The 26,878-nt window shown below is 38.1% G+C and overlaps 2 protein-coding genes across 3 annotated transcripts in view; both read right to left on the bottom strand.

The window, feature by feature from the left end:
- The window catches only part of SERPINI2 (serpin family I member 2), a 36,089-nt gene extending 30,298 nt beyond the window's left edge, over positions 1-5,791 (bottom strand). Inside the window, exons 1-2 of one of the 2 annotated variants that reach the window (XM_061416768.1) lie at positions 5,684-5,791; positions 3,059-3,313 (exon numbers count right to left, since the gene is read on the bottom strand). In XM_061416768.1, the coding sequence (XP_061272752.1) occupies positions 3,059-3,305 (247 nt within the window). In that variant the 5' untranslated portion in view covers positions 3,306-3,313; positions 5,684-5,791. Of the gene's footprint in view, positions 1-3,058; positions 3,314-5,405; positions 5,664-5,683 lie in introns of those variants that run through there. The other variant, XM_061416776.1, reaches the window with a different exon arrangement.
- A 997-nt stretch (positions 5,792-6,788) lies between these two features.
- Positions 6,789-26,878, bottom strand: part of WDR49 (WD repeat domain 49) — a 169,329-nt gene continuing 149,239 nt past the window's right edge. Inside the window, exon 19 of the mRNA XM_061416711.1 lies at positions 6,789-11,121. Coding sequence (XP_061272695.1) covers positions 10,991-11,121 — 131 coding nt within the window. The 3' untranslated portion in view covers positions 6,789-10,990. The remainder of the gene's footprint in view (positions 11,122-26,878) is intronic.

Here is a 26,878-nt window from a genome sequence, read left to right as displayed (position 1 = left end):
TACCCCTTCACAGGGTCATTTGGACACATAACTAAACCAGGGGTTCTTGGCAGTTCTCTTTCCATAAACTGCTTAGAATAAAGAAACACCTTTAAATTAGTCTTCAATTAATAAGCAGCTTCATTAGAAGCAAAGCAAAAGGGAGTATTATCAGATGCTCAGTAAACAGGAGAAGGTAAATTTTGACAGATTCTTTTAGCAATGGGGAAAGAAGAGTAAGTGAGGACACTGAGAGCCCCAGTGTGGGTAGGATGCCAGGAGCTTTAAGCCCATCTACAGATTAAGCAGGTTATGAAACAGGTTGGTAGCAGGGAAGGCAAATATAGCCTGATTCAACAGATAGCACCATTTGACAATCAGAGGGAACTGAAGGCAGGGCCAGGACCAAGATGGGTCAATAAGACCCTCATTTTGGCATAAAGTTTAAGGAGATGGCAACACATTCAGTAATCAGGATAAACAATATTTTACTGAAATGTATTTTAAATATCAATATTAACACAAAGAAAGCCACGATGAACAAAACATAAAAATTTAAAGTAAAGGCAAGATCATAATTATTGATTTTTCTTTTTGCCCTGAGTTCCAGTATGGCCCTGCCAGGCACTACCTTCTGATCTGTTGCACCATTTGTTTTACCCTGAAATCATTTTGCATCTCTTTCTTTTCATCTTCCTGCACTTTTTTCTCGCTACTCTCCTTCTTAACTTCTTTCTAAAAATTTTCCAGAGTTTAATATTTATATTTTCTCCCTTTTTGTTTGGTCTTCCTTTTCTTTTTGCACATATTCACCATCTACGCCTCTCTCTCTCCTTTAACAAAGTATAAGAGATAGCAGCAAGGAGATCCAACCAGTCAGTTCTAAAGAAAATCAACCCTGGATATTCATTGGAAGGACTGATGCTGAAGCTGAAGCTCCAACACTTTGGCCACCTGATGCAAAGAGCCGACTCATTAGAAAAGACCCTGATGCTGGGAAAGAGTGAAGGCAGGAGGAAAAGGGGATGACAGAGGATAAGATGGTTGGATGGCATCACCAACTCGATGGACATGAGTTTGAGCAAGCTCTGGGAGATGGTGAACGACAGGGAAGCCTGGCATGTTGCAGTCCATGGGGTTGCAAAGAGTCAGACATGAACTGAGTGACTGAACAACTACAACAACAACAAGAGATAGCAAATTTGGTGGATTTTGTTGTGTATGTTACAAAGTTAATGTTTTATGCATATATACTCTTTCAAAGAAAATATTAAAATTTTGATTGTTGCTCTTGTGAACTATAACCCTCAGTGAATCGTTTTTGGAATTAGTTCTGGGCAAGTTACTCAACCTTTCTTGGTGTCCTCATCTCTATAGCAGGTTTATGTCTGGCTCACAGAGTAATTGTGAAGAGTAAATAAAATAAAGTATACTGAGTACATAAAACAGTGACTGACTATATATATTTGATAGTTTTAGCATTGTTACTATTATGTTCACAATCCAGAGTTGTTAAGACTCCCATGTTCCTCTATAAGATGGATTCGTTTAATTTAAATTTCAAAGGCTCTAATTTTGCTAGTTTATCGTGGAATCAACTTTACATATTTTCATGAATGTTCTATTACTTTTCAAAGCAATATCATGTGATATAAATGTTTCTGGGACTGTATCGTGGGATTTACTGAAATTAACACAGACAATGAAGACTAGATCTGGAATATAGTGACTTCATTTTACATTATCCACAAAGGAGAACTCTGTCAAGTAACTTCACTATCACCAGTTTCTTTTCTACATAAAATTGCCTTTAAAATGAAGCAAATAGAACTTTGTAAATTGTTTATTCAGGAAAACAGTTTCCTAAATGTAACTACTCTATGCTGGGCTTCCCTGGTGGCTCAGTGAAAAGAATCTGCCTGCAATGCAGGAGACACGGTTGGAAAGATTCCCTGGAGAAGGAAATGCGAACCCACTCCAGTCTTCCTGCCTGGAGAATTCCATGGACAGAGGAACCCGGTGGGCCACAGTCCATGGGGTTGAAAAGAGTCAGACACAACTTAGCAACTAAACAACAGCTATTCTACGCTAGGGCAGACATACTGAAGTTAGTTACAGTTATAGTGATTAAATACCCAAATAAAAAATCTGTATATTGCCTCTAATATTTAGGATATGATATCTGACAGTGATATAAAAATTTAAAATTCAAATCATTATAGAACTTGGAAGCACAGGATAGCTAGGGAGATGGACAACCACACCTTAAGATGGGATAACAGCACTAAAGCGTCTACACAGTGTCTTATGTAGGCCATTGAGAGACTAGATAACAACTGCTCGTACACAAAAGGGTCTCTGATGAGTCATGTAAATGATTCTTTTGAAAAAATATTTAGAAGCTATTAAATAAGCTTTGAAACTGTATAAGTACATGCTTTTTCTTGGTCTCATTTAAGTGAAAAAGTTAAATTTCAATTAAAAAACTATCTTTTAAAAGCCTACAAAATAATGAGACACACAAAGATTTCTGGGTAAGGTTGGTCACTGAAGCATTTTTATAAAAGAAGTACTGGAAACTACTTAATAAGGAAAGATTAGGTAAATAAGCAATGGTGTTTCCATTAGAGACAATAAAATGCAGCAATTAAAAATATACTCTGAAACAATTGCATGATATGAAAAAACAATCAGAACACAGAAAGTGCTAGTAGAAGTATATATGTATGCATATATATGGGTGTATATCTACTCATACACACACACATGTACACACACACTGATCTCCATGAAAACTGGCCAAAAGAGGCCAGAAGAAAATATATAGACATAGTCACAATTTATGCATATAGAATCAATTTTTTTATAAATTATTTTGGTAATATTTTCCTTAAGAAACAAAAAAATTGCTTACATTGATAATTATTTGCATTTAAAATTCTCCATATTATTATAATTTTATACCTTTCATAACTTTCAAAATTTACTAAAGTTGTATGACCCTTAGCTTCTCTAATAGTTTAAAAATAAATTTGCCCAGATCTTAACCAGTGTAAATAATCATGTGGAAGAATTTTACCAGTTGAGGTGTCCTGAAATTTTAAAGTTTTTCTTATCTGCTGTTGTGCTTTTCCTTTTGCTCCCAGTTGTACCATTCCAAGGGCCAAAGTTGTTCCAAGAGGTGAAATTATGATGTTGTTCTTATGAGATAAACCAACAGCTTGATAAAGATCCACTACAAATTCAGCATTTCTTTGAGCCCAGGGGCTTGAGGCTTGACTTCCAGAAAAAGTCAGTAGAAGACTCCACAGCAGGATCTTATCCATTTTGACCTCTGTGCATTCATTAATTCAAAATTTATTAGTTTTTTAAAGTAATCAGAGTTTATCATAGTAAGTTCAACGGAAAGATTTCTACCTATTAGAACTTTCCATCTTACTGGAACAAACTACCACAAAATTATTTTAATGCAAATTTTCAGACTAAGCATCATCTATTAGGAGAAATGGGTCATACGCTATCAGCATTTTTTACATGCATTCAACAAGCAGTATAGAATGTATTGCAGCTTTTTTTTTAATTAAAGGAGAAATTATAATTCTGGAACATTATCAACAGCAATACTATCTCTGAATAGCAATAGGATACTTTTTTGCATCTTTTCCCATGGTTTTAAATGAGACACTTGTGGCTCTGATATCAAGGGAAACTTCTGTCCAGATGATTCTAAAACAGGTAAAAGAACAAAGGAGAAATGGAATAAAAACTAAATACATTCCAGTGTGGTTTTGAACATGTAACATTAGGAAGTTAAAGTATTCTAAACCAGTTGAGTAATCTGGCTAACTTCTTACAGTAACAAGTCTCACACATTACAGAATCCTGCTACTGTAGGATGACAGAACTCCCAAACCCACCTCACCCTTTTCCAAGGGAAGTACAGAAAAAAGCTCAGAAAAAACTATAAAGAAACAAAATTGCAATCAAATACAAACAGTACAGCAACAACATAAGAAAGCATTTTAAAAAATCAAAGAATAATTTGACAAATAAATTAACAAATATAAGAAAGTTGCAATTGAAAATTGTAACCAATTCACAACACTAATGACATCCTATTAAAACGCTCTCCACAAAAATTGCAAGAAACCCAACCATCTCATTACATCTGGAATAGTGTGATTTTTTGCCATATTGCTGCAGACTCTAGAATAGTGACTTTGAAGTACTTGAAATTTTAAGTATTTTAAATTAATTTTTAAATTAATTTTTAAACTATTTTAAATTTAAGTAACACTAATTTTTACCTTACAAATAATATATTTTAGTAGCTTTAAGTAACTCCTAGTTTAACCCTCTCAGGAAGTAACTATCTATTGGAGGAAAAAGTGAAAACCTCTGGAATAATGTTTTATTAGTCTCATATTTAAAAAATGAAGAACTATATTTCTAGTGTTCTGCAAATTATTAGGAAGGCTTCCATGACCCCTAAATGGTTGAGTCACTAAGAATCACCATTATACATAAAGATGGTCGTGGTGGTGGTGTAGTCACCAAATCATGTCTGACTCTTCTGACCCCATGGACTGTAGCCCACCAGGCTTCTCTGTCCATGGAATTTTCCAGGCAAGAATACTGGAGTGGGTTACCATGCCCTCCCCCAGGGGATCTTTCTGACCCAGAGATCAAGCCTGGGTCTCCTACACTGAGCATCGAACCCAGATCTCCTTCATTGCAGGTGGATTTTTTACCAACTGAGCCACCAGAGAAGCTCCATGCATAAAGATACTAATAGTCAATTATTTCCCAAAACTAAGCTGTAAAGTCATTATCTAGATATTTCCATTTATTTTCTGAAATGTGTAGTTAAACTTTATTTGCTTAGATATACAACTTACAAAGGAAAAAAACTCTCAAAATACAAGCTAAACAGTTTTTAGAAAATAACATGTTAACAAACTACAAATATAAATATATGCTGTCAAGCAAATGCCTTATTGAGAATTAAATCAGTACATCAGCTTGTGACTGGTAGTACAACAATAGTAAAAGCCAGAGTGTAAAAGAAGTTTCACATACAAAATAAGTAATTTCTGTGTATCATTTTCTAATATATTCATCATCTTATGAGATTTCTGACTGAAATATCAGTTTGTAGACATGTAAGTCATCAAAATGTTATTAATATTTTAAGTCATAAACTGGCAACTTATTTGGCACATTTTTAAGTACTTGGTTTATATTACAGTAATAAATATTATGAAGGATGCAATTTTTCCTTAGTAATAGAATCTGGGAGTTGTCCTATTAACAATCTTAATAATTAAAGTATATATCCTCTGAGCATCTGTTTTCCCAGAAAAATTTTAGGCACTTAATAAACTACAAGCTCATGAAAAAAAAATATGTTTTTAAAATTCACTTACCTCATTGGGTTTCAGGTTGTATCTCATCAGAAAACATGAAGGACTGGTGAACTAAGCAACCTGATAAATAGTTCTATAAGAATCTGACCTTCAAACTGATAGTGAAAATTTAAGGAAATTTTAGTCTTTATAGGAAAATAAAATGATGTGTTAATTTGACACATGTAAATTATACCTGCACCAACATGAATTGAAACGCCATTCCTCTATTAACACTCATGGCCAAAGTTATTGCATACATACTTCATTCAAAAGCTATTTAATTTTAAGATACTTACCCCAAAATTGGCTTCTGATTACTCACTGTAATGGTACAGCTAAAATGTGCCTGCTGGGAAACACTAGGACATAGGACACCTGATCAGACAAGGCCAACTCTGTTTATCTTGAACACTGCCCAATTAATTCCTCTAAAACCAAAGCAGGTGTTCACATTTGTACAGAAGGACTAACATGACCAGGTTAATGATCAATTATGAAATATGCAAGCATCGAGGAGAAAACAATAGAATTTTTTTAATCATTAAGTTTGAATTATTATTTCATCCATTATTTCATGATTGCACAACAAACACACACACACATAGTAAGTAGAAACAAAATGTGGAAGAATGTGCCAGTGGTTGTAAATTTGCTAGTAATTAGTTCTTTTTGTTTTTTATAGGACTCTCACATCAGATTACCAGTGTATTCCATCACAAATATTTCAGAATGCCTATAAGGAAAAGAATAAAGCTAAATCAAATCCAAAATGCAGAGACAAATTACTGCTGTGTTTACAGAGAACTCAACAATTCATCAAATTATACAATAGTCAGAGGAGTTTCCTGTGGATACAAGGCCATTTGAAGCCTTAGGAAAAGGAGTACAGTCTTTATGTTGAGCAAAAAGACCAGATTAAGATTATTGATACCAAATTATCAAGATAATATTATTAAATATAAATAATTTGATAATAAACATTGGTGTTACTTTTAAATGCTTTTAAAATTCTATATGATGTTCTCTACAAACAGGTTATTAATAAAAATGTATACATAATTGAATGGGTTTTGATCTCATTTTTCTAATTCAAATCAATCATATCAATGGCAATCAGATATTAAACACATTGGTTTATTTATCAGAGGCCTTTCTGAAAAGGAAAATTCAGTTTAGTTTCAATTAAACAAATATTCACTATTGATCACTAAATGTAATATTATTTCTGATATCCTTATGAGAAAGAAATACAATGAATGTAAATACCTTTCTAAAATTCTTTAAAAAAATACTTCTGCAAGGACCCTGTTAACCTCTTTCAGTGTCTTAACAGGGCAATAGCTCAGGACTGAGAAGCCTGATGACAAAGAACATGATCTCTTAATTTACTAAAATTCTTAATTTACTAAAATTCTTAATTTTAGCAACATTATCATGCCTCTTGGTCTACTCTGCAATTCAAAAATAAGTCTGAATGCCTACGACTATCATTCAATCAGTGTTCTTCTATCCATGCAGTGACACCAGCAAATATCCATCACAAATACCCTTGGCTACCAAATTATTATGTCTGTACATTACTCAGGTTACAATGTGATTTACCCAGGGACAGCTCATTACTTTTCCTTCCGATGACAGAGACAGACAGTCTGTGTTAGTAAGATCAGTTAATGAAGTTGTTCGGTAAGAACCTTATGATGGAGCAGTTCAAGCAGATTGTATATTTTCCTGTCTCTTGGGGAGTAAAAAACGGTGATCATGAATTTCTCTTCCGTGGTTTAAGCTCTTTTAATAGACAATAAAGATACCACAGTTGTCTGTAAAATATTGTTGCAAATCTTTAAAATATTTTCACAAACCTGCTTTTTCTATAACTCTATTTGCCCCTAGATCATTAGAGAAAATTTCATTAGTGAAAACCAGAGCATTTGCTATAAATTTGAGCAGTATCACTATTCCCACTGTAAAAAATACATTTTAATATGTATAAGAAAGAGTAGCAAGGGTTGCAGGTTCAATCTCATTATCTTTCTTAGCATTTTATAGTTATTTTAAAGTAATTCTAAACTAAAAACTCACAAGCAAATGCTCTCATCTGTAAAGGACATGTAAGCTAATTCTTCCATGTGAGCATGGGTTAATTTCAGGCATTCTTTTCTTTGTCAGTTTGCTCCGTATATTGTGAGTGATAAGAGGAAAATGTTCTGTAAAAAAAATAGGTTAAATTATATTTAGTGTAAGTCTACACAGCACAAACAAAGCAGCCCATTGAAAATTATGGCACATCCTATTTTAATGTGACAAGTTCTTTCACTGCAGAAAAATGGATCTTAAATAATTGAACCTAAATGTTAATTTCAGAAACAACTTATAAAGTCTTAATTCTATTAACATTTGATAGGTGAGACCCTGCTACCTGCCTAGCACAATTAGTTTCTGTAAGATATAAGACAGTAAGACATAATAACTAAATGTCTTTTTATTTTTTCCTCTTGTGTTTTTGTTCTAAATTATTAAAAAACAGTAATATTAAAAGAGACTTTCATACTCTTAAAAGCTCTATTCTCATTAAATATACTTATGAGAAAGCCTTTCTTAATTCCTTTTATACAAGAGGCCCTGAATTAATTAAGGATGGAATTAGGGTCACACACAGCATAGTGCCATGAACATATAGTAGGTTACAGAGAGAAGTTCTGTCTACACAAACCAGGCTATTTCAGAATCATCACTTCAAACAAAGTCATCTCCAGGGCTAAAAAAAGTATAAAATAGGTCTAATAAAAGAATTTCCAAATTACAACAGAAAAACTAGAAGCTTCATTCAATTTTCACTTTAGAGTCACTGCATTTTATGTGCCTTCACTCCAGAAAGCTGATGGCAGGAAAAGTGTACTCTACTTATATGCATAAAGCTGGTATGGAAAACAGTGCCTTGAATATATGCCTTTGATAATTGGTTGGATAGATATATGGATGGATGGATGTGGGAAAGGAACGTCTCAAAGTATTTGGCACCCATATTACATCTCTTTAACATCTTAATATTCCCTTAAATTTCTGGAAATAAGGCTCAAATTTCACTCCACTGTATTGTCACCAATCTATGATTCATGCTTTAAGTTAGAAATGATGGATTATCCAATCAAACCTCCCAAGCAGTGCAAGAGTTCTCTGCAAACTCCCTGTGAGAGTTATTCAGCCTCTGTTTTAATATGTCAAGGAGCCCTTTGTACTAAGGGCTTGTATTTTTTAAAAATAATTTAGTTTGAAATACCTTAAAGTTACAGAAAAGTTGCTGTTATAATACAAAGAACAACCATCCCCTCTCTCTCTGTTTCTCCAATTGTTAACGTTTCACCACATATATGTGCTCTATCTATAAACCTAATCTCTCTTTCTCTCCCTCTCTTTCTTTATCCTTTCACTGTTGCTGTTATTCAGTTGCTAAATTATGTCTGACACTTTATGATACAACAGTCTGCAGCATGCCAGGCTCTTGTGTCCTCCACTATTCTCCTTTTATATATATATATATATATGGGTGTATGTGTGGATAAATATATGTGGTGTGTTTTTATGTATATAAATATATAAACATTATAATTAGTACTTTCTGAATCATTTGAAAGTAAGCTGCAATCACAGTTTTGAAGTATTCCTAAAAATTTCATTCTATTATCTAGCTAACTAGTTAACTAAAATCATGAGTTCAAACTGATATCTATAATCCAAAGCCCAAAGCTCAAGGTTCTTTCTAGTTTTCTTCCTTTCAAAATTTATAAATATCTTTCTTTCTTTCTTTCTTTGTTTCTTTATTTTGGCTGACTTGGTCTTTGTTGCTTTGCATGGACTTTCTCTAGTTGCGGAGAGCAGAGCAGTGCCTGGGTGGGTTTCTCGTTGCAGTGGCTTCTCTTGTTGCAGAGCATGTGATCTAAACGTGCGGGGACCTCAGTAGTTGTGGCACATGAGAGCATTAGTTGCAGCTCACAGGTTCTAGGATGTGGGCTCAGTAGTTTTGGCACAGGGGCTCAGTTGCTCTATGGGATGTGGAATCGTCCCAGACCAGGGATTGAACCAGTGTCCCCTGCATTGGCAGGCAGATTCTTATCCACTGAGCAACCAGGGAAGTCCTATAAATACCTTCTATAACAGTGAGATACTTGGCTCTCATGAGATGGCTGGATGGCATCACTGACTCGATGGACGTGAGTCTCAGTGAACTCCGGGAGTTGGTGATGGACAGGGATGCCTGGCGTGCTGCAATTCATGGGGTCACAAAGAGTGGGACATGACTGAGCAACTGATCTGATCTGATCTGATCTGATTCTCAATATATTTACTAATTTATTCATTTTATTTACACAATATTTATTTACAACATAACCAATCTCTCAACTATGCTGGTCATTGCTTCTGCTCAACCCTCTTCCTTTCCATCCACTAATACCCTTTCCCACTAAATTCCCCCACCCATACTCTTGGGTCTAGTTTATCTCTGCTGGGTTTTCTCTCAGGTCCTCCTACTTTCTTTCCTAGCCATGCAGCAGGACTGCTGCCAACAATTCTGTATCAAGATGAGAAATGAATATGGGAAGGAAAGGGGAAATAAGAAATCTTTTCAAGTTTTAACAAGGATTAGGAAGCAATTCCAGAATCTGCCCTCTTACAAGTGTGCCCATCAGTTCTACTTCTACTCTCTTTCTTCAAGGCAGCTTTGAAATGTTTGAGAATAGTTTGTATCTCCCATGAATTCTCTTTCATAAGCCAAACCAAATAGTCCCTACTTGACCTTCCACATAAAATGAGTCTTTTATACAACCCAGTCTCCTATTTTTTTCCCTGAGGCCTTTTCCTCTTTGGCTGTGCTATGCCACTAAATTTTAGAGTACAGTATAACAAAGTATAAGGAGGGCATGGCAACCCACTCCAATAGTCTTGCCTGGAGCATCCCCATGGACAGAGCAGCCTGGTGGGCTACAGCCCATGGAGTGGCAGAGTCGGACACAACTGAGGGACTAAGTACTGCACAACACATAACGAAGTATAGAACATATGCAGTGATTTCTCAATAAGCACCTGGAAGATGGCCGTGTCATTAAAAAATGAATAGTAATAGCTGTTACTGACAAGGTTTAATTGCATTATCAGAATCATTTTTTAAAACAAAAAGAGCATAAATAACCCTGAATGCTTTTCTTAGTCAAGTTTATATTCTCTGTGTCAGTACATATTTAACTTCAACACAAACAGATTTTACAATGAAAATTGAACAAACATATTTGTCTATAGGAGCAACAAGAAGTGTGACTGGTTAGAACACTGTGTTCTGGAATTGTTTAGAAAAAAATTTGGAACTTTTATATAACAACATGAGAATAGACACCAGGTGCCATTGTCCCCTTTTAAGTCATATTTTTCTGTTAAAAATGGAGAGAAATTGAAATGTGATGGATAAAAGCAGCACTTAAACACTGTTTCAAAATGAAGTTTCCTGGACTTCAAATATAGAGTAAAAGAAAGGAGCAATATTCTTGATTCCATTTTTTGTGCATTTTATATACATACTTCATGCGATGATGAAATATTTATTTTTCTTTCAATTACAATGGTTTCTTATTTCTTTTTATCTTCACTTCACTACTTGTTTCTTGACATAACTGCTTGGCTCTTCTTTCATGATCCAGAATTTCTTTGGGGAACAGGTTTTTCTCATCAAATATTGCTTTCAATGCTGCAAAATGGTGTAGAAAATGACATATAAATTGTGCTTGGTAAACGATCCAATTAAATGAAATAGTGGGGAGAAATTTTCAAATTTCACTTCTTCTTGAAATGTGGATGTTTTCAAACCAAGCGTCTCCTGGGAAATTTTTCTCTTAAACTTCTTCTATTCCTTTTAATTCAATTTAAATTTAGAAGTTAAATTTTAACAGACTTCATCTATTAATGTATTTATATCATGGTAGAGATCTACCATTTAACAGGAAAAGACTAAAGAAGCTTGCATTTTCCATTTTTGTTTTTTCATCTACTTAACAATGATCAAGGACTCGTACAAAGCAAAGAACAAATTATTCTGTATTGAAATAAAACAATTAAAATCGTCAAAACACAGTGTGAATGCATGACTAAACAAGTACATCTGCCATTACATCATTATAGGATAGTTTGATCTGCAGGGATCTGTGGCTTCAGAAGACAGCCAAATTAGCCCCATGAATGGTTATATGTGTTAGTGACAAGCAGGAGGAAATTATGCCTTGCACTCCAAAAAAAATTTTTTTGGCCTTTTGCTAAATTTTGTCATTTTAACAAATGCTTGTTGAATATACATTACGTACTATGCTCAGGTATAAATGGGGCACAAATATGACTAAGTCACAGGCTTCCTTCCAACTGGTAGAAAGTGGGAGCTGTAGCCAAATAACCAAAATATCATCTATAATAGGATCTGTTCTAAGAGAATATGAGCAATGTAAACGGTGGTTAAACACATAATGAGATTGTAACAATACACAGAGATCAGAGAAAAGATTTTAAGAATTGGATGCTATTTGAAATAGACCCTGAAGCCCAGAGAGAATTATCACTGATAGCGAGGACTATGGAGATGAGGAAACATTTGCAAGGGAGAAAAGGACAGCCAACTACTGGGGTCAAAGTAAATACAAGTATGGAGAAAGAGAGCTACTCTTCTGGCCACTCTGAGTAATTCAGAAAGATCTAACAGAAGTGTAAGATATATAAAACAGAATGATATTTGAGCTGGACTGAGGGCCACTTTAAATACTAAGCCAAAAAATACAAAACAAAGGAACTACATAGACATTAAAAAACCTCACAGTATAGAAGCATCTTTATACATTTGGATTAAAAAAAAAAAGAAAACCCAAACTCTCCACTTCCCATACAAACATAACTATAAAAGTCGGTATCTTGCCTTCTTTGTTCTTGGATATAATATAAGAACAACCAGGAAAGTAAGAGGAAATAACTGCGCAAATTCTATGTTTAGCAAAACCCTAAAGTAGACCTAACCTGCAGCCTACAAACCATGAAGAAGGGCAGCAAACAGCAGAGACTGGACAGAAGTTACAAAGATAAATTGCTAAGTATGGAGAGAACAGCAGCATTTCAGAAAGTGCTGGCAAAGAGACGCTCATTAAAGATGAGGAGCTCACCCTGCGGTCCAAACACTGTATCTTTCATTTATACCTATGGATGCTACATGGGGTGAACAAGGCTGGAAGCTGGAAGCAAAAGGTCTCCCCAAGCTCTCATGCGGTTCAGAGAAACATATGAGGAAGAACTATATAAAGAATCTCACCTACAAGCCATTTTCTGCTAAAGAAGACCATCTCTACAGGTTGTAAAACTTGAAGGCCTCACTGATCACATGTCCCAGGCTCTCAGCCAGGGACCTACTACAAATTTCAAGTCTATGAAAACCAACCTCATTAAAGATAATTAATTAAAAGGGTAAATTGAAAAAAAAGAACAAAACTGGCATAGCATGGACACAAATGTATTATAAACCAAATTAAAGCAAATTTTTAAAAGAGCAACAAAACTCATCAGTATGAATATCACCACCAGGAACACGTTGCCAGTAGACAAATATTGTTACTAAGAATTTTGAGACAAACTAAATTTCAAAAATTGCAAAAAGTGCTTATCTCTGTATGGAAGATCACAGAGCAAGAGTGAAAGAACTCAGGGAAGAGATGAAGACACAACGGGAAATGATGAAAAGTCAACTGGCAGAACTTAGGGGAAAAGAATACCAAAGTGAAAACAGACTGCAGTAACACAATGGGAAGCATAGAGTATCCAAGTGAGAAAAACAAATACGAGGAGATGAAAATCTAAAAGAATAAATTAGAGGGAAATGAGAGATGTTGAAAAAAAGATCCAGCAAGCATAAATGGGATGAGTCTTAAAGAAAATGTAAGCAGAAATATTTTAAAGCATTATGTAGTAAAACTACCCTCAAATAAGAGACGACCTGACATACAGAAAAGATCTGCTGTTGATCACCTCTTCAATAGCCTTGTCTCCAAATAGAGTCACATTGTGAGATGCTGGGGGCTAGGCACTTGGGGAAACATAATTCAGCCCATAGCATGTATTTTGGAACTTTCAAGTTCCAATGAAGCTTCAGTCTTGCCTCTGCATGTTTGGTAACTTAGTTCCAAACATAATCACAGTTTTATTAATATGTCTTCACTTTTCCAAAATCCCGATCCCTTTATTTGCTGGTAAATTTGATATTTCTTGGTATAGTTTTATGTTTTGTATAGCTTAGAGACAGGCAAACTTTGTTACTGGCCTGAGACAATTTTTTTTTAATTGTGGGAAAGATGGAGTTTGGTGATATCTCTAGTGGAAAGAAGGAGTTGGGGGCAAAAAAGATATAAGTAAAAAACCTAATTTTTGTTTTAGTCTGGGGGGAAAAAAAGACATACCTTGTGTGAGAAATAATAGACTCAGAATAGCCAAAAACAATAGCAAAATCACTAGTTTTTAAAGATAAAGACAGAATCACTTGAGAGTCAAACCTCAATGATCTAGTCACTCAAGTGAAGAGAAATAAATGTCAGGCATTAGATATCTTCAAGACAGAGCAACTTCCACAAGATAAGCAAGCAAACAATATGTGAGGTATGAATATGACAAACATCCAAGCTGCCCTTCAACTCTGAAAACTATCAATAGTTTCAACATGTGGGGATTTCAGGGGTTACTGCTCCCAACAGTATTTTTTAGGAAATTACTACAACACAAACTGAGAAATGACAGTGGAAAAAATGGAAATAGATATGGTGGTGATATTGAATGTATTTAACATTTAAATGTATCAGTTCAGTTCAGTCGCTCAGTCCTGTCCAACTCTTTGTGATCCCATGAATCACAGCACTCCAGGCCTCCCTGTATCCATCACCAACTCCCGGAGTTCACTCAAACTCACATCCATCGAGACGGTGATGCCATTCAGCCATCTCATCCTCTGTTGTCCCCTTCTCCTCCTGCCCCCAATCCCTCCCAACATCAGAGTCTTTTCCAGTGAGTCAACTCTTCGCATGAGCTGGCCAAAGTATTGGAGTTTCAGCTTGAGCATCAGTCCTTCCAATGAACACCCAGGACTAGTCTCTTTTAGGATGGACTAGTTGGATCTCCTTGCAGTCTAAGGGACTCTCAAGAGTCTTCTCCAGCACCACAGTTCAAAAGCATCAATTCTTCAGTGCTCAGCTTTCTTCACAGTCCAACTCTAACATCCATACATGACCACTGGAAAAACCATAGCCTTGATTAGATGGACCTTTGTTGGCAAAGTAATATCTCTGCTTTTTAATATGCTATCTAGGTTGGTCATAACTTTCCTTCCAAGGAGTAAGCATCTTTTAATTTCATGGCTGCAATCACCATCTGCAGTGATTTTGGATCCCCCCAAAATAAAGTCCAGCATTGTTTCCACTATTTCCCCATCTACTCCCCATGAAGTGATGGGACCAGATGCCATGATCTTCGTTTTCTGAATTTGAGCTTTAAGCCAACTTTTTCACTCTCCACTTTCACTTTCATCAAGAGGCTTTTTAGTTCCTTTTCACTTTCTGCCATAAGGGTGGTGTCATTTGCATATCTGAGGTTATTGATATTTCTCCCGGCACTCTGGATTCCAGCTTGTGCTTCTTCTAGCCCAGCGTTTCTCATGATGTACTCTGCATAGAAGTTAAATAAGCAGGGTGACAATATACAGCCTTGATGTACTCCTTTTCCTATTTGGAACCAGTCTGTTGTTCCATGTCCAGTTCTAACTGTTGCTTCCTGACCTGCATATAGGTTTCTCAAGAGAAAACTTGTCCAAGGTAAGGAGCAGTGGCTGCACTTTGCTGGAGCAGCCATGAAGAGATATCCCACATTCAAGGTAAGAGAAACCTAAGTGAGATGGTAGGTGTTGCAAGAGGGCATCAGAGAGCAGACACATTGAAACCATAATCACAGAAAACTAGCTAATCTGATCACATGGACCACAGCCTTGTCTAACTCAATGAAACTAAGCCATGCTGTGTGGGACTACCGAAGACAGACAGGTCATGGTGGAGAGGTCTGACAGAATGTGGTCCACTGGAGAAGGGAATGGCAAACCACTTCAGTATTCTTGCCTTGAGAACCCCATGAACAGTATGAAAAGGCAAAATGATAGGATACTGAAAGAGGAACTCTCCCGGTTGGTAGGTGCCCAATATGCTACAGGAGATCAGTGGAGAAATAACTCCAGAAAGAATGAAGAGATGGAGCCAAAGCAAAAACAATACCGAGCTGTGGATATGACTGGTGATAGAAGCAAGGTCTGATGCTGTAAAGAGCAATATTGCATAGGAACCTGGAATGTTAGATCCATGAATCAAGGCAAATTAGAAGTGGTCAAACAGGAGATGGCAAGAGTCAACGTTGACTTTCTAGGAATCAGTGAACTAAAATGGACTGGCATGGGTGAATTTATCTCAGATGACCATTATATCTACAACTGTGGGCAGGAATCCCTTAGAAGAAATGGAGTAGCCATCATAGTCAAAAAAAGAGTCTGAAATGCAGTACTTGGATGCAATCTCAAAAACGACAGAATGATCTCTGTTCATTTCCAAGGCAAACCATTCAATATCACAGTAATCCAAGCTTACGCCCCAACCAGTAATGCTGAAGAAGCTGAAGTTGAATGGTTCTATGAAGACCTACAAGATCTTTTAGAACTAACACCCAAAAGATATGTCCTTTTCATTATAGGGGACTGGAATGCAAAAGTAGGAAGTCAAGAAACACCGGAGTAACAGACAAATTTGGCCTTGGAATATGGAATGAAGCAGGGCAAAGGCTAATAGAGTTTTGCCAAGAGAACACACTGGTCATAGCAAACACCCTCGTCTCACAACATAAAAGAAGACTCTACACATGGACATCACCAGATGGTCAGCATCAAAATCAGATTGATTATATTCCTTGCAGCCAAAGATGGAGAAGCTCTATACAGTCAGCAAAAACAAGACTGGGAGCTGACTGTGGCTCAGATCATGAACTCCTTCCTTATTGCCAAATTCAGACTTAAATTGAAGAAAGTAGGAAAACCACTAGACCATTCAGTTCAGTTCAGTTCAGTCGCTCAGGCATGTCTGACTCTTTGCAACCCCATGAATTGCAGCACACCAGGCCTCCCTGTCCATCACCAACTCCCAGAGTTCACTCAAACTCACATCCATTGAGTCAGTGATGCCATCCAGTCATCTCATCTTCTGTTGTCCCCTTCTCCTCCTGCCCCCAATCCCTCCCAGCATCAGGGTCTTTTCCAGTGAGTCAACTCTTCGCATGAGCTGGCCAAAGTATTGGAGTTTCAGCTTCAGCATCAGTCCTTCCAATGAACACCCAGGACTAGTCTCTTTTAGGATGGACTAGTTGGATCTCCTTGTAGTCCAAGGGACTCTCAAGAGTCTTCTCCAGCACCACAGTTCAAAAGCATCAATTCTTCAGTGCTCAGCTTTCTTCACAGTCCAACTCTAACATCCATACATGACCACTGGAAAAACCATAGCTTTGACTAGACGGACCTTTGTTGGCAAAGTAATGTCTCTGCTTTTGAATTTGCTATCTAGGTTGGTCATAACTTTCCTTCCAAGGAGTAAGCGTCTTTTAATTTCATGGCTGCAGTCACCATCTGCAGTGACTTTGGAGCCCAAAAAGATAAAGTCTGACACTGTTTCCACTGTTTCCCCGTCTATGTCCCATGAAGGGATGGGACCAGATGCCATGATCTTAGTTTTCTGAATGTTGAGCTTTAAGCCAACTTTTTCACTCTCCTCTTTCACTTTCATCAAGAGGCTTTTTCAGGTATGACCTAAATCAAATCCGTTATGATTATACAGTGGAAGTGGGAAATAGATTTAAGGGACTAAATCTGATAGACAGAGTGCCTGATGAATTATGGACAGAGGTTCGTGACATTGTACAGGAGTTAGAGATCAAGACCATCCCCATGGAAAAGAAATGCAAAAAAGCAAAATGGCTGTCTGAGGGGGTCTTACAAATAGCTGTGAAAAGAAGAGAAGCGTAAAGCAAAGGAGAAAAGGAAAGATATTCCCATTGAATGCAAAGCTCCAAAGAATAGCAAGGAGAGATAAGAAAGCCTTCCTCAGTGATCAGTGCAAAGAAACAAAGGAAAACAACAGAATGGGAAAGACTAGAGATCCCTTCAAGAAAATTAGAGATACCAAGGGAACATTTCATGCAAAGATGGGCTCGATAAAGGACAGAAATGGTATGGACCTAACAGAAGCAGAAGATATTAAGAAGAGGTGGCAAAAATACACAGAAGAATTGTACAAAAAGATCTTCATGACCAAGATAATCACGATGGTGTGATCATTCACCTAGATCCAGATATTCTGGAATGTGAAGTCAAGTGGGCCATAGGAAGCATCACTATGAACAAAGCTAGAGGAGGTGATGGAATTCCAGTTGAGCTATTTCAAATCCTAAAAGATGATGCTGTGAAAGTGCTACACTCAATATGCCAGCAAATTTTGAAAACTCAGCCGTGGCCACAGGACTGGAAAAGGGCAGTTTTCATTCCAATCCCAAAGAAAGGCAATGCCAAAGATTGCTCAAACTACCGCACAATTGCACTCATCTCACAAGCTAGTACAGTAATGCTCAAAATTCTCCAAGCCAGGCTTCAGCAATACATGAACCATGAACTTCCAGATGTTCAAGTTGGTTTTAGAAAAGGCAGAGGAACCAGAGATCAAATTGCCAACATCCTCTGGATCATGGAAAAAGCAAGAGAGTTCCAGAAAAACATCTATTTCTGCTTTATTGACTATGCCAAAGCCTTTGATTGTGTGGATCACAATAAACTGTGGAAAATTCTGAAAGAGATGGGAATTTAAATGTATAAGTGAGATTAAAACAGCATAGCCTCGGATGACAAATTAGAAGGCAAATGCCAGATACAATTAACAAAAACTGGGAAAGTAAGAAAGAAGTTTCATTCTTGATAATTCAGTAACAGCTGAGAGACAAGGGACTTAAACCAACAAGTCAAGTGATAGCAGCAAAAGCAAATTTAACAGAAGCACAAAGATCATATTACTAAATAAAATTGTGTGGTGGAAGAGGGGGAGGAGAATGAAGAAACATGTTCATTTTATCATCAGTTAACATGAATCTAATTGTTACTGTCCTAGAAAAATAAAGTACTAGAAGAATTATATAAACCTCTGACTATAAAGGTACTACCAATACAAATGTATAACAACCCCCCAAATAACAATAAAGAAAAAGATTACAGGTCCAGTGAAAACTTCAGCATCATGGGAGAGAGAATTCTCACTGCATAATGTTTTATACGTTCTAATATTTGAGCAGTAGGACCATACGCTGTTTTTCATATAAGAACATATGTATATGTTGATTATTTGTTTTTGGCTGCACTGGGTAGTTACTGCTTCACACAGGCTTTCTGTTGTTGTGGCGATTGGGGGCTACCGTCTAGTTGCGCTGCATGGGCTTCTCCTTGGGTGGCTTCTCTTGCTGCGAAGCAGCGGCTCTAGATGCATGGGCTTCAGCAGTTGCAGCATGTGGACTCAGTAGCTGGTCGGGGCTACTGGGCACAGGCTCAGTAGTTGTGGCACCTGGGCTTAGTTGTCCCAAGGCAGGTGGGATCTTCCCTGACCAGGGATCGAATCCATGTCCCCTGCATGGGCAGGTGGACTTTTATCCACTAGGCCACCAGGGAAGCCCTATATTTTGTTAATAAGACAAAATGCAACCTGGACCTACCTCATCAGCAAAGCTAAAAATGAAAACACTTTCCATTGCCCTAATACCAGCAACACAAGATGGTGTGGATTCCTGCCAGTTCGTAGTTGATTCTGTCGTCTGTGCCTGCAGGTAAGCACTGTAGCATCACAAGGCATTCTGAAGGCCTCAGAATTCTCCTGAGGACCACTGTGAAAGCCAAAACGTTGCTTTTGAAATAAACACTAGTATTTTGCTGAGATGTATCACAACTAGATGGGGAACTTTCATTGTAACTGACTGGTTTTGGGGACCATTCAACCAATAACGAACCAAAAGGCCTTTGTAAGTTCTTGTCAGGGATAATTTATTTATTTATTTTTGAGTTAAAAAACAAATGAATAAAAATTCATATGCAAGGTTGGATATCTATTTCCTGGGCCTTCTTTAAGAAAATGAACAAAAAATTACAAATACAAAATTATTCATAAAAGTGGCTATGTATTTAGAATGAGAAAATAAATCTCAACAAATTAATGGACGCTTTGTAGAGCTGAGTCCTTTTCGTCTTCAGATTTCTTTTACAAAAGGCACCTGAAATGTTTACCTGGAAATGATCCCTGCTTGCAATCTGACTTCCTCTCCTTACCCAGAACACCCTAAAAGTCCTTGCTGTTGCTGTTTTTCAGTTGCTAAGTGGTCTCCGACTCTTTGTGACCCCATGAACTGCAGAATGCCAGGCTTTTCTGTCCATCACTATCTCCCTGAGTTTGCCCAAACTCATGTTCATTGAGTCAGTGATGCCATCCAACCATCTCATCCTCTGTTGCCCGCTTCTCCTCTTGACCTCAATTTTTCCCAGCATCAGGGTCTTTTCCAGTGAGTCAGCTCTTCGCATCAGGTGGCCAAAGTATTGGAGCTTCAGCTTCAGCATCAGTCCTTCCAATGAATATTCAGGACTGATTTCCTTTAGGATTGACTGGTTTGATCTCCTTGCTGTCCAAGGGACTCTCAAAGCCTTCTCCAGCACCACAGTTGAAAAGTGTCAATTCTTCGGCGTGCAACCTTCTTTACAGTCCAACTTTCACATCCATACGTGACTACTGGAAAAACCATAGCTTTGATTATATTGACCTTTGTCAGCAAAGTGATGTCTCTGCTTCTTAAAACACTAAGTTTGACACAGCTATTCTTCCAAGGAGCAAGCGTCTCTTAATTTCGTGGCTTCAGTCACCATCCACATTGATTTTGGAGCCCAAGAAAATGAAATCTGTGACGTTTTCACACTTTTCCTATCTATTTGCTATGAAGTGATAAGGTAAGGCAAGGGTTAGTCACCCAACTGTGCCCAACCCTTTGCACTCCCAGGGACTGTAACCCACCAGGCTCATCTGTCCATGGGATTTTCCAGGCAAGAATACTGGAATGAGTTGCCATTCCCTTCTCCAGGGGATCTTCCTGACCCATGGCTTGAACCCCAGTCTCTTGCATTGCAGATGGATTCTTTACCATCTGAGCCACCATAGTGATTGTAACTCCTAATATTCACAGGGGTGTTTGTGGATAAAACTTATATAACTTAACCTACATTAGCTTTACTAACTCCTTTATGTGGCAAAAGTCATGTCATTAACCTAACACCTTCCAAATGAATAATGGTCCTCAATTCATCTCGCTATTCAGAGTAACACCTGCTGGATTCATGGCATAATGTTTGCATATGAGTGAGTCTGCCATGGATTACGATACATGTAAGAAACCATTATCCATTTATTGAACCTCTTTAAGATTATAAAAGAATATCTTTAACCTTGCTCTGATGACTCGTTTTCATCACAGACTCTTCTGAAGACTCTTCTCAGTTATTCATCCAAACACTAATCTAGGTGTTGCTCTGTCGAGGTCCAGCCCCGGCTGATCCAGGGAGTTCGAAGGGGAGACGGCTTCGGCGATCAGGATACGATAGCTTTAATTAAATATTAATTAGAGATATAAAGAGTAATAGAATGAGGATAGCTCAGCAGGAAAATTCAGTGGAGAAAAGAGTCTGAATAACTTGGTTTACGTGGAAAGCTAATAAAATTCCAAGGCAAGGAATTTAAGTCACCTACGTAGGCCGCAGGCGTCCTCCCGTTCTCCCGAAGGAGAGGAGACACTAAGGCCTCCCCGGTCAGATCTTAGAAGCCCAGGCATAATTAGTAGGCTTGACGAGCCTCCACGTTCCAGATGGGGGTTCAGCCAGAAGGTGAGAGAAAGAACGACATGGGGAGACCAGTCTTTCGAGGAACTGATCCCATTTTTTATTTTTCCAGGGTCTGTTTTTATACACTGAGATGTTATACAAAAGTCATGCGAGGTCAGCCGTCCTGACTTTTATTAAAGTCAGGTGCTTCATACAGATGTATACAAAGGTCTTAGGGGTGTTACATCATCTTCTGGCCAGGGGGCCTGCTGACAATTTATGACCCTCTCCTTGTGACAGCAGTCAGTCAACCAGAACACTTATTTCTCCAGGGGTGATTATTCTTAAAACAGATGCCACCTTCCGAAGCACCAGATAAAGTTACATTCCTATAGGGTGAGGTGTAGTGGGTTTTAATTAAGGAAAGAATTTGCTTAGCTTAAGGTCTAACATGATTAATATCAAAGGTTAATACTTATTTCTTCTATATATTCATTAATGTGTATAAGGGCAGGGGATGTAGAGATTTAGCAGTAAACATTGTCTCAACAAATGAAAAACCCTTCACCAATACAATTTCTAATCAGCCCACTATACTTACACTAATAGTTTTCTAACTTCTCTAAAGAACCTGTTTTTAGAAGGTTTAAAGCATCTCGTGCCTCTCACGGTTGGGAGGCTGTGAGCAATCACATGTGGCCAGACAAGCCTGTCAGGCAGGCTAGAAAACCTTCAGAGGAGTTTGTAGATTGAAACACTCCTATCACGCCCAGGAATTATTATTAGCTGGAGCTCTAAGTTAAGTCCTTCTCCGAAAGAGGTGGTGGGGGACAGCCCCCCGTAAAGTCAGAGGTGTAGGTGAGAGCACAAAGTAGTAAAATAGGCAGACTCTGGTTTTGGGTGTAGATGCTCGAGAATTTCCAGGGGGACTCCTGAGGCTCGATCCTGCCTTTGTGTATGTTGAGCCTCCTTCCTCATGACCTTTGCCATGGGTGGAGGTCCTCACTCCGGCTCCCAGCATCTCTGAAGAATTTTGCCAATATAAAATCCCTAATCAATGGACTCTTAGTAGGGAGATTATCCTGGATAATTTGGGAAAGCCAGACTTAGCCAGTTAGAAGACCTCAAAAGCAGGACTGAGGCTTCCTTATGAGAGAAAAGAAATGCCAACATACTGGATAAAGGCTTCTTCTTGTGCCCACGAGTTCCATGCTCTTCCTGTTTTAACTGCTGTGGATGACAGCTTTAGCCTATGCTCAATCTACCCATAATATTCCTTTCTGACTCAGCCCTACTCTTCTTGGACTTGCTGCACCAGACTCACAACCCCATAAGGTGATTCCTTGTCATAAATTTCGATACATGGTCCTGCTACTTTGGCTTCCCTGAACCCTGACTGATACACTTGCCATAAAGTGTGTTGTTTAAGGCAGAACAGTTGTGAAGGGTGAAGTGTTCTTATGAAGACAAATAGACTGTTTGTCAAGGTTCTTGTGATTTATGACTGGAATCTGTCAGATACTCCTTGTAAAGAAAATTTATATTTATTCAAACATACAGCTTATCTTAAAGCACCTTCAAGTTCCCATATAGGTGTCATGTAGAACCTCAAGCCTCAAACTTCTTGTCCTTTGGGCCCAACAACTTACTTGTAATCTTGGCGAGTGGTTCACACAGAAGGGTTAGTAACAGCCAATGTATTTGGATTCATTGGGTCACATTCCATCTTTAAGCCTTCTAAGACTTCCTTCACATTTAAAATTAACCCAGGTTTATTGCCTAGGCTACATGGCCCCATGTGACCTGATCCCTAACCCACTCCACCCTCACCTCATGCCCCCTACAAGCATCTCTCTCACTCTGCTCCGGCAAAACTGACATTTCTGTCCCTAGAATACACCAACACTGTCCCCACCTCAGTAGCTTTACACTTCTGTTCCCATCCTTGGAATATTCTACCCTCAATTGTTTGAAGAACTATTTCCTCTTATCTTTCAGGATTCAGCTGAACAATCAAAGAAACTTTCACTGATGCTCCATCTAGTCACATCCCATCACATTATCTTGCTTTGTTTTCTTCATACCATTTGTTAATGTATGCATGCTAAGTCGCTTCGGTCGTGTCTGACTCTTTGCAACCCTATGTAGCCTGCCAGGCTCCTCTGTCCATGGGATTTTTCAGCCAAGAATACTAGGGTGGGTTACCATACCCTCCTCCAGAGAATCTTCCCAACCCAGGGATCGAACTCGCATCTCTTACATCTCTTGCATTGGCAGGTGGGTTCTTTACCACTAGCACCACCTGGTAAGCTGCCTTTTATCAATATCACTATCCAAATGTACCTTCTTATATTCAGTTATTTAGTTATTGCTCCTAGGTGATAAATTCAATAAGTGCACAGACCACGTCTGCCTTTATATCCCATACATCGTTAGCATGCAGCATTGTGTCTGGTATTTAGAAGATGGTTAAAAAAAAAAAAAAAAAAATATATATATATATATATATATATATATATATGTTGAATAAATGAACAAATGAATGAAGATTCTCCAGGCTTGTAAAGGGCAGGCGCACTCCTCATGCTTTGAAATTCCTACATTCCAGAGACCCGAGGAACTCTGTTATGGTAATAGAAGGGTGGATTTCCATGTCGCAAATCTGTATATCCACCCACTAACCATAACACCTGCTCTTAAAAATTAACATCAAGTGTTATCAGTAAACATTTACAGTCTCTACTTCCTAGTCAGGAAATGATGACATTATACATTGATCACTTTATTTTATAGTTGGCTGCCCAACAAGATTTGTTAATAATGATAACCAAAAGGTGTTTTTAAAATTATGAAAATGAAAAATGTGGTGGTCATGAAGCTATTCAAACATTTTCATGAAAATAAAATGATCCATTGATTTTAATAAAGCAAAGTTAATCTTTTGTCATCTGATCTCCCCTTTGCCCCCTGGTTGAAGACTAACTATATATCAGATGAGCAACAGTGCCTTTTCCAGAATCTCACAGAGTAGGAGTCATGGGAATCACACAGTGTGCACCTCACAGATTAGCTTCTTTCCCCGGGGTGAGAATGCAAAATTGTACAGCCACTTTGGAAGATAGTTGGTCGGTTGCTCTACAACCTTACCAGCATTTGGTGCTGTCAATGTTCTAGATTTTGGCCATTCTAATGACTGCATAGTGATAGCTCATTGTTCTTTTTTACTTTGAGTTTCCCTGATGACATATGATGTGAACCATCTGTTGAATCTTTTAAAAAATGTTTTTCACACATTAATGACTTCTATTTTGTAGCACTCAATTTATGGTGCTATCATGTAAGCAAAGATATAATAAGAAGGATTTTTTGTTTCCTTCTAAGATGTCTCTGAGTTTTGTGCTCAATCTGGACCTTCAGTTATCTAAAATTTCCTGGAATGAATAACATGTAGAAATCTCTTATTTCTTACTTAAATATTTGTTCAAGTAAGAAGATTTCCATAATATCAGATTATTTTTCTTTATTGATATTAGATTTAAGATTATATTATAAAGCAGGGTGGATTTTATATGTATATGTCTTACCTATAGTTTAAGAACTATAGAGAGCAATGAAAACCCAGTATTTGACAGTATTGACTCTAGCATATCCTTCTAAGTAGGCAGATTCTAGCTGAGTTCACTATTTTGGAACTATTTTCCCCCTCTTTGTAAATTGTAGGTTGCCATGGATATGCAACAGAGAAGGCAATGGCACCCCACTCCAGTACTCTTGCCTGGAAAATCCCATGGATGGAGTAGCCTGGAAGGCTGCAGTCCATGGGGTCGCTGAGGGTTGGACACGACTGAGCAACTTCATTTTACCTTTCACTTTCACCTTTCACTTTCATGCATTGGAGAAGGAAATGGCTACCCACTCCAGTGTTCTTGCCTGGAGAATCCCAGGGACGGCGCATCCTGGTGGGCTACCATCTATGGGGTCGCACAGAGTCGGACACGACTGAAGTGACTTAGCAGCAGCAGCAGCATGGATATGCAAACTCTGTCTCATCTGATAGAGTTTTAACGGACTTGCTCCTGTTCCTTGAAAACACCAGTTTTGGTACCCTACCTGCAAGTTGTGTCAGAGGCTATTATCTTGTACAAATTATTAACCCCTACTTTTGAACTGTGGTGTTGAAGAAGACTCTTGAGAGTCCCTTGGACTGCAAGGAGATCCAACCAGTCCATTCTGAAGGAGATCGGTATTGGGTGTTCATTGGAAGGACTGATGCTGAAGCTGAAACTCCAATACTTTGGCCACCTCATGCGAAGAGTTGACTCATTGGAAAAGACTCTGATGCTGGGAGAGATTGGGGGCAGGAGGAAAAGGGGATGACAGAGGATGAGATGGCTGGATGGCATCACTGACTCGATGGACATGAGTTTGAGTGAACTCCAGGAGTTGGTGATGGACAGGGAGGCCTGGCGTGCTGCAATTCATGGGGTCGCAAAGAGTCGGACACGACTAAGCGAATGAACTGAACTGAACTGAACCAATTTTTCAGTTCTAGTTTTCTTCAGTATCTGACTACAATCCTCCAAACTTATTCAGTTCCTCTTACATCTGTCTAAAACTGAGAACTAAAACCTGACAGTCCAAGTCTCTAGGCTGCCTTGCAGCTCTCCTTTGCTGTCAGGACCTCCCAGACTTAGAAACAACTGACCTTTGCCACTCCCTCTTAACATCGGGCTCAACTGGTTCTGCTGGAGCAATGCCGGCAAGAATCCCCAAGAGAGACTTCTTAGACACTGTTTTGCCCAACCCAGAGAATTCATGATCACCTCTGGGTTGTCCAACAATGAGCGGTATTCATTCATCTTGAACAGAAGTAAGGTGGCTAACAACATTGAACCTTACCTGGATCCTGTAAAACCAGAACATGGAGGCAGTTAAGAAATGTCACACTCTCTCATGTTCTGGAAACAGATGACAACAAAAGACCACTCTTTTCTCTCTCCTTCTGCGATAAGGCCTTCTCCACCCTCCTCATAAGTCTGATAAGACTCGGATTCATTGAGATTCTTCGACCTGTCTCTGTAAGAGCTCAAGCCCCCTTCCTTTGTTGAGATATTCCTCTTTAATGAATGTTCTTCCTCTTGCAATAGCTTGAATACAGTTATCTCTTACTTTATCCTGTGCATTTTGTCTTTGACAGAACAACAACAACAAAACAACTCGCCCGAGGTATCACTAATGCAGCATTTCTTCTACCCTGGAAGTTTTAAAGATATTATAGGTACAATTTGAATGACTTCTGGGGAATTTATTGACAAAATCTGACCCAGAGCCACTTCTAAGTAGCTTCCAGTTTTTTGAATAAAGCATATCAAAAAGGAGTTTCAAGCTGTTTGAGAACCCACAGGGAACAACTTGGAAGCTAAAGAGAGATTGTGAAAGATGTTTCAACTTGAAAGGGAAAGAAAGAAAATACAAAAGAACACTGAAAAACCCAGTAGGTAAGATTAAAAAGTCACCT

The sequence above is a fragment of the Bos javanicus genome, chromosome 1 (genome assembly GCF_032452875.1).
Source record: "Bos javanicus breed banteng chromosome 1, ARS-OSU_banteng_1.0, whole genome shotgun sequence".
Classification (NCBI taxonomy): Eukaryota; Metazoa; Chordata; class Mammalia; order Artiodactyla; family Bovidae; genus Bos; species Bos javanicus.
This window is presented reverse-complemented; position numbering and strand designations above follow the sequence as displayed.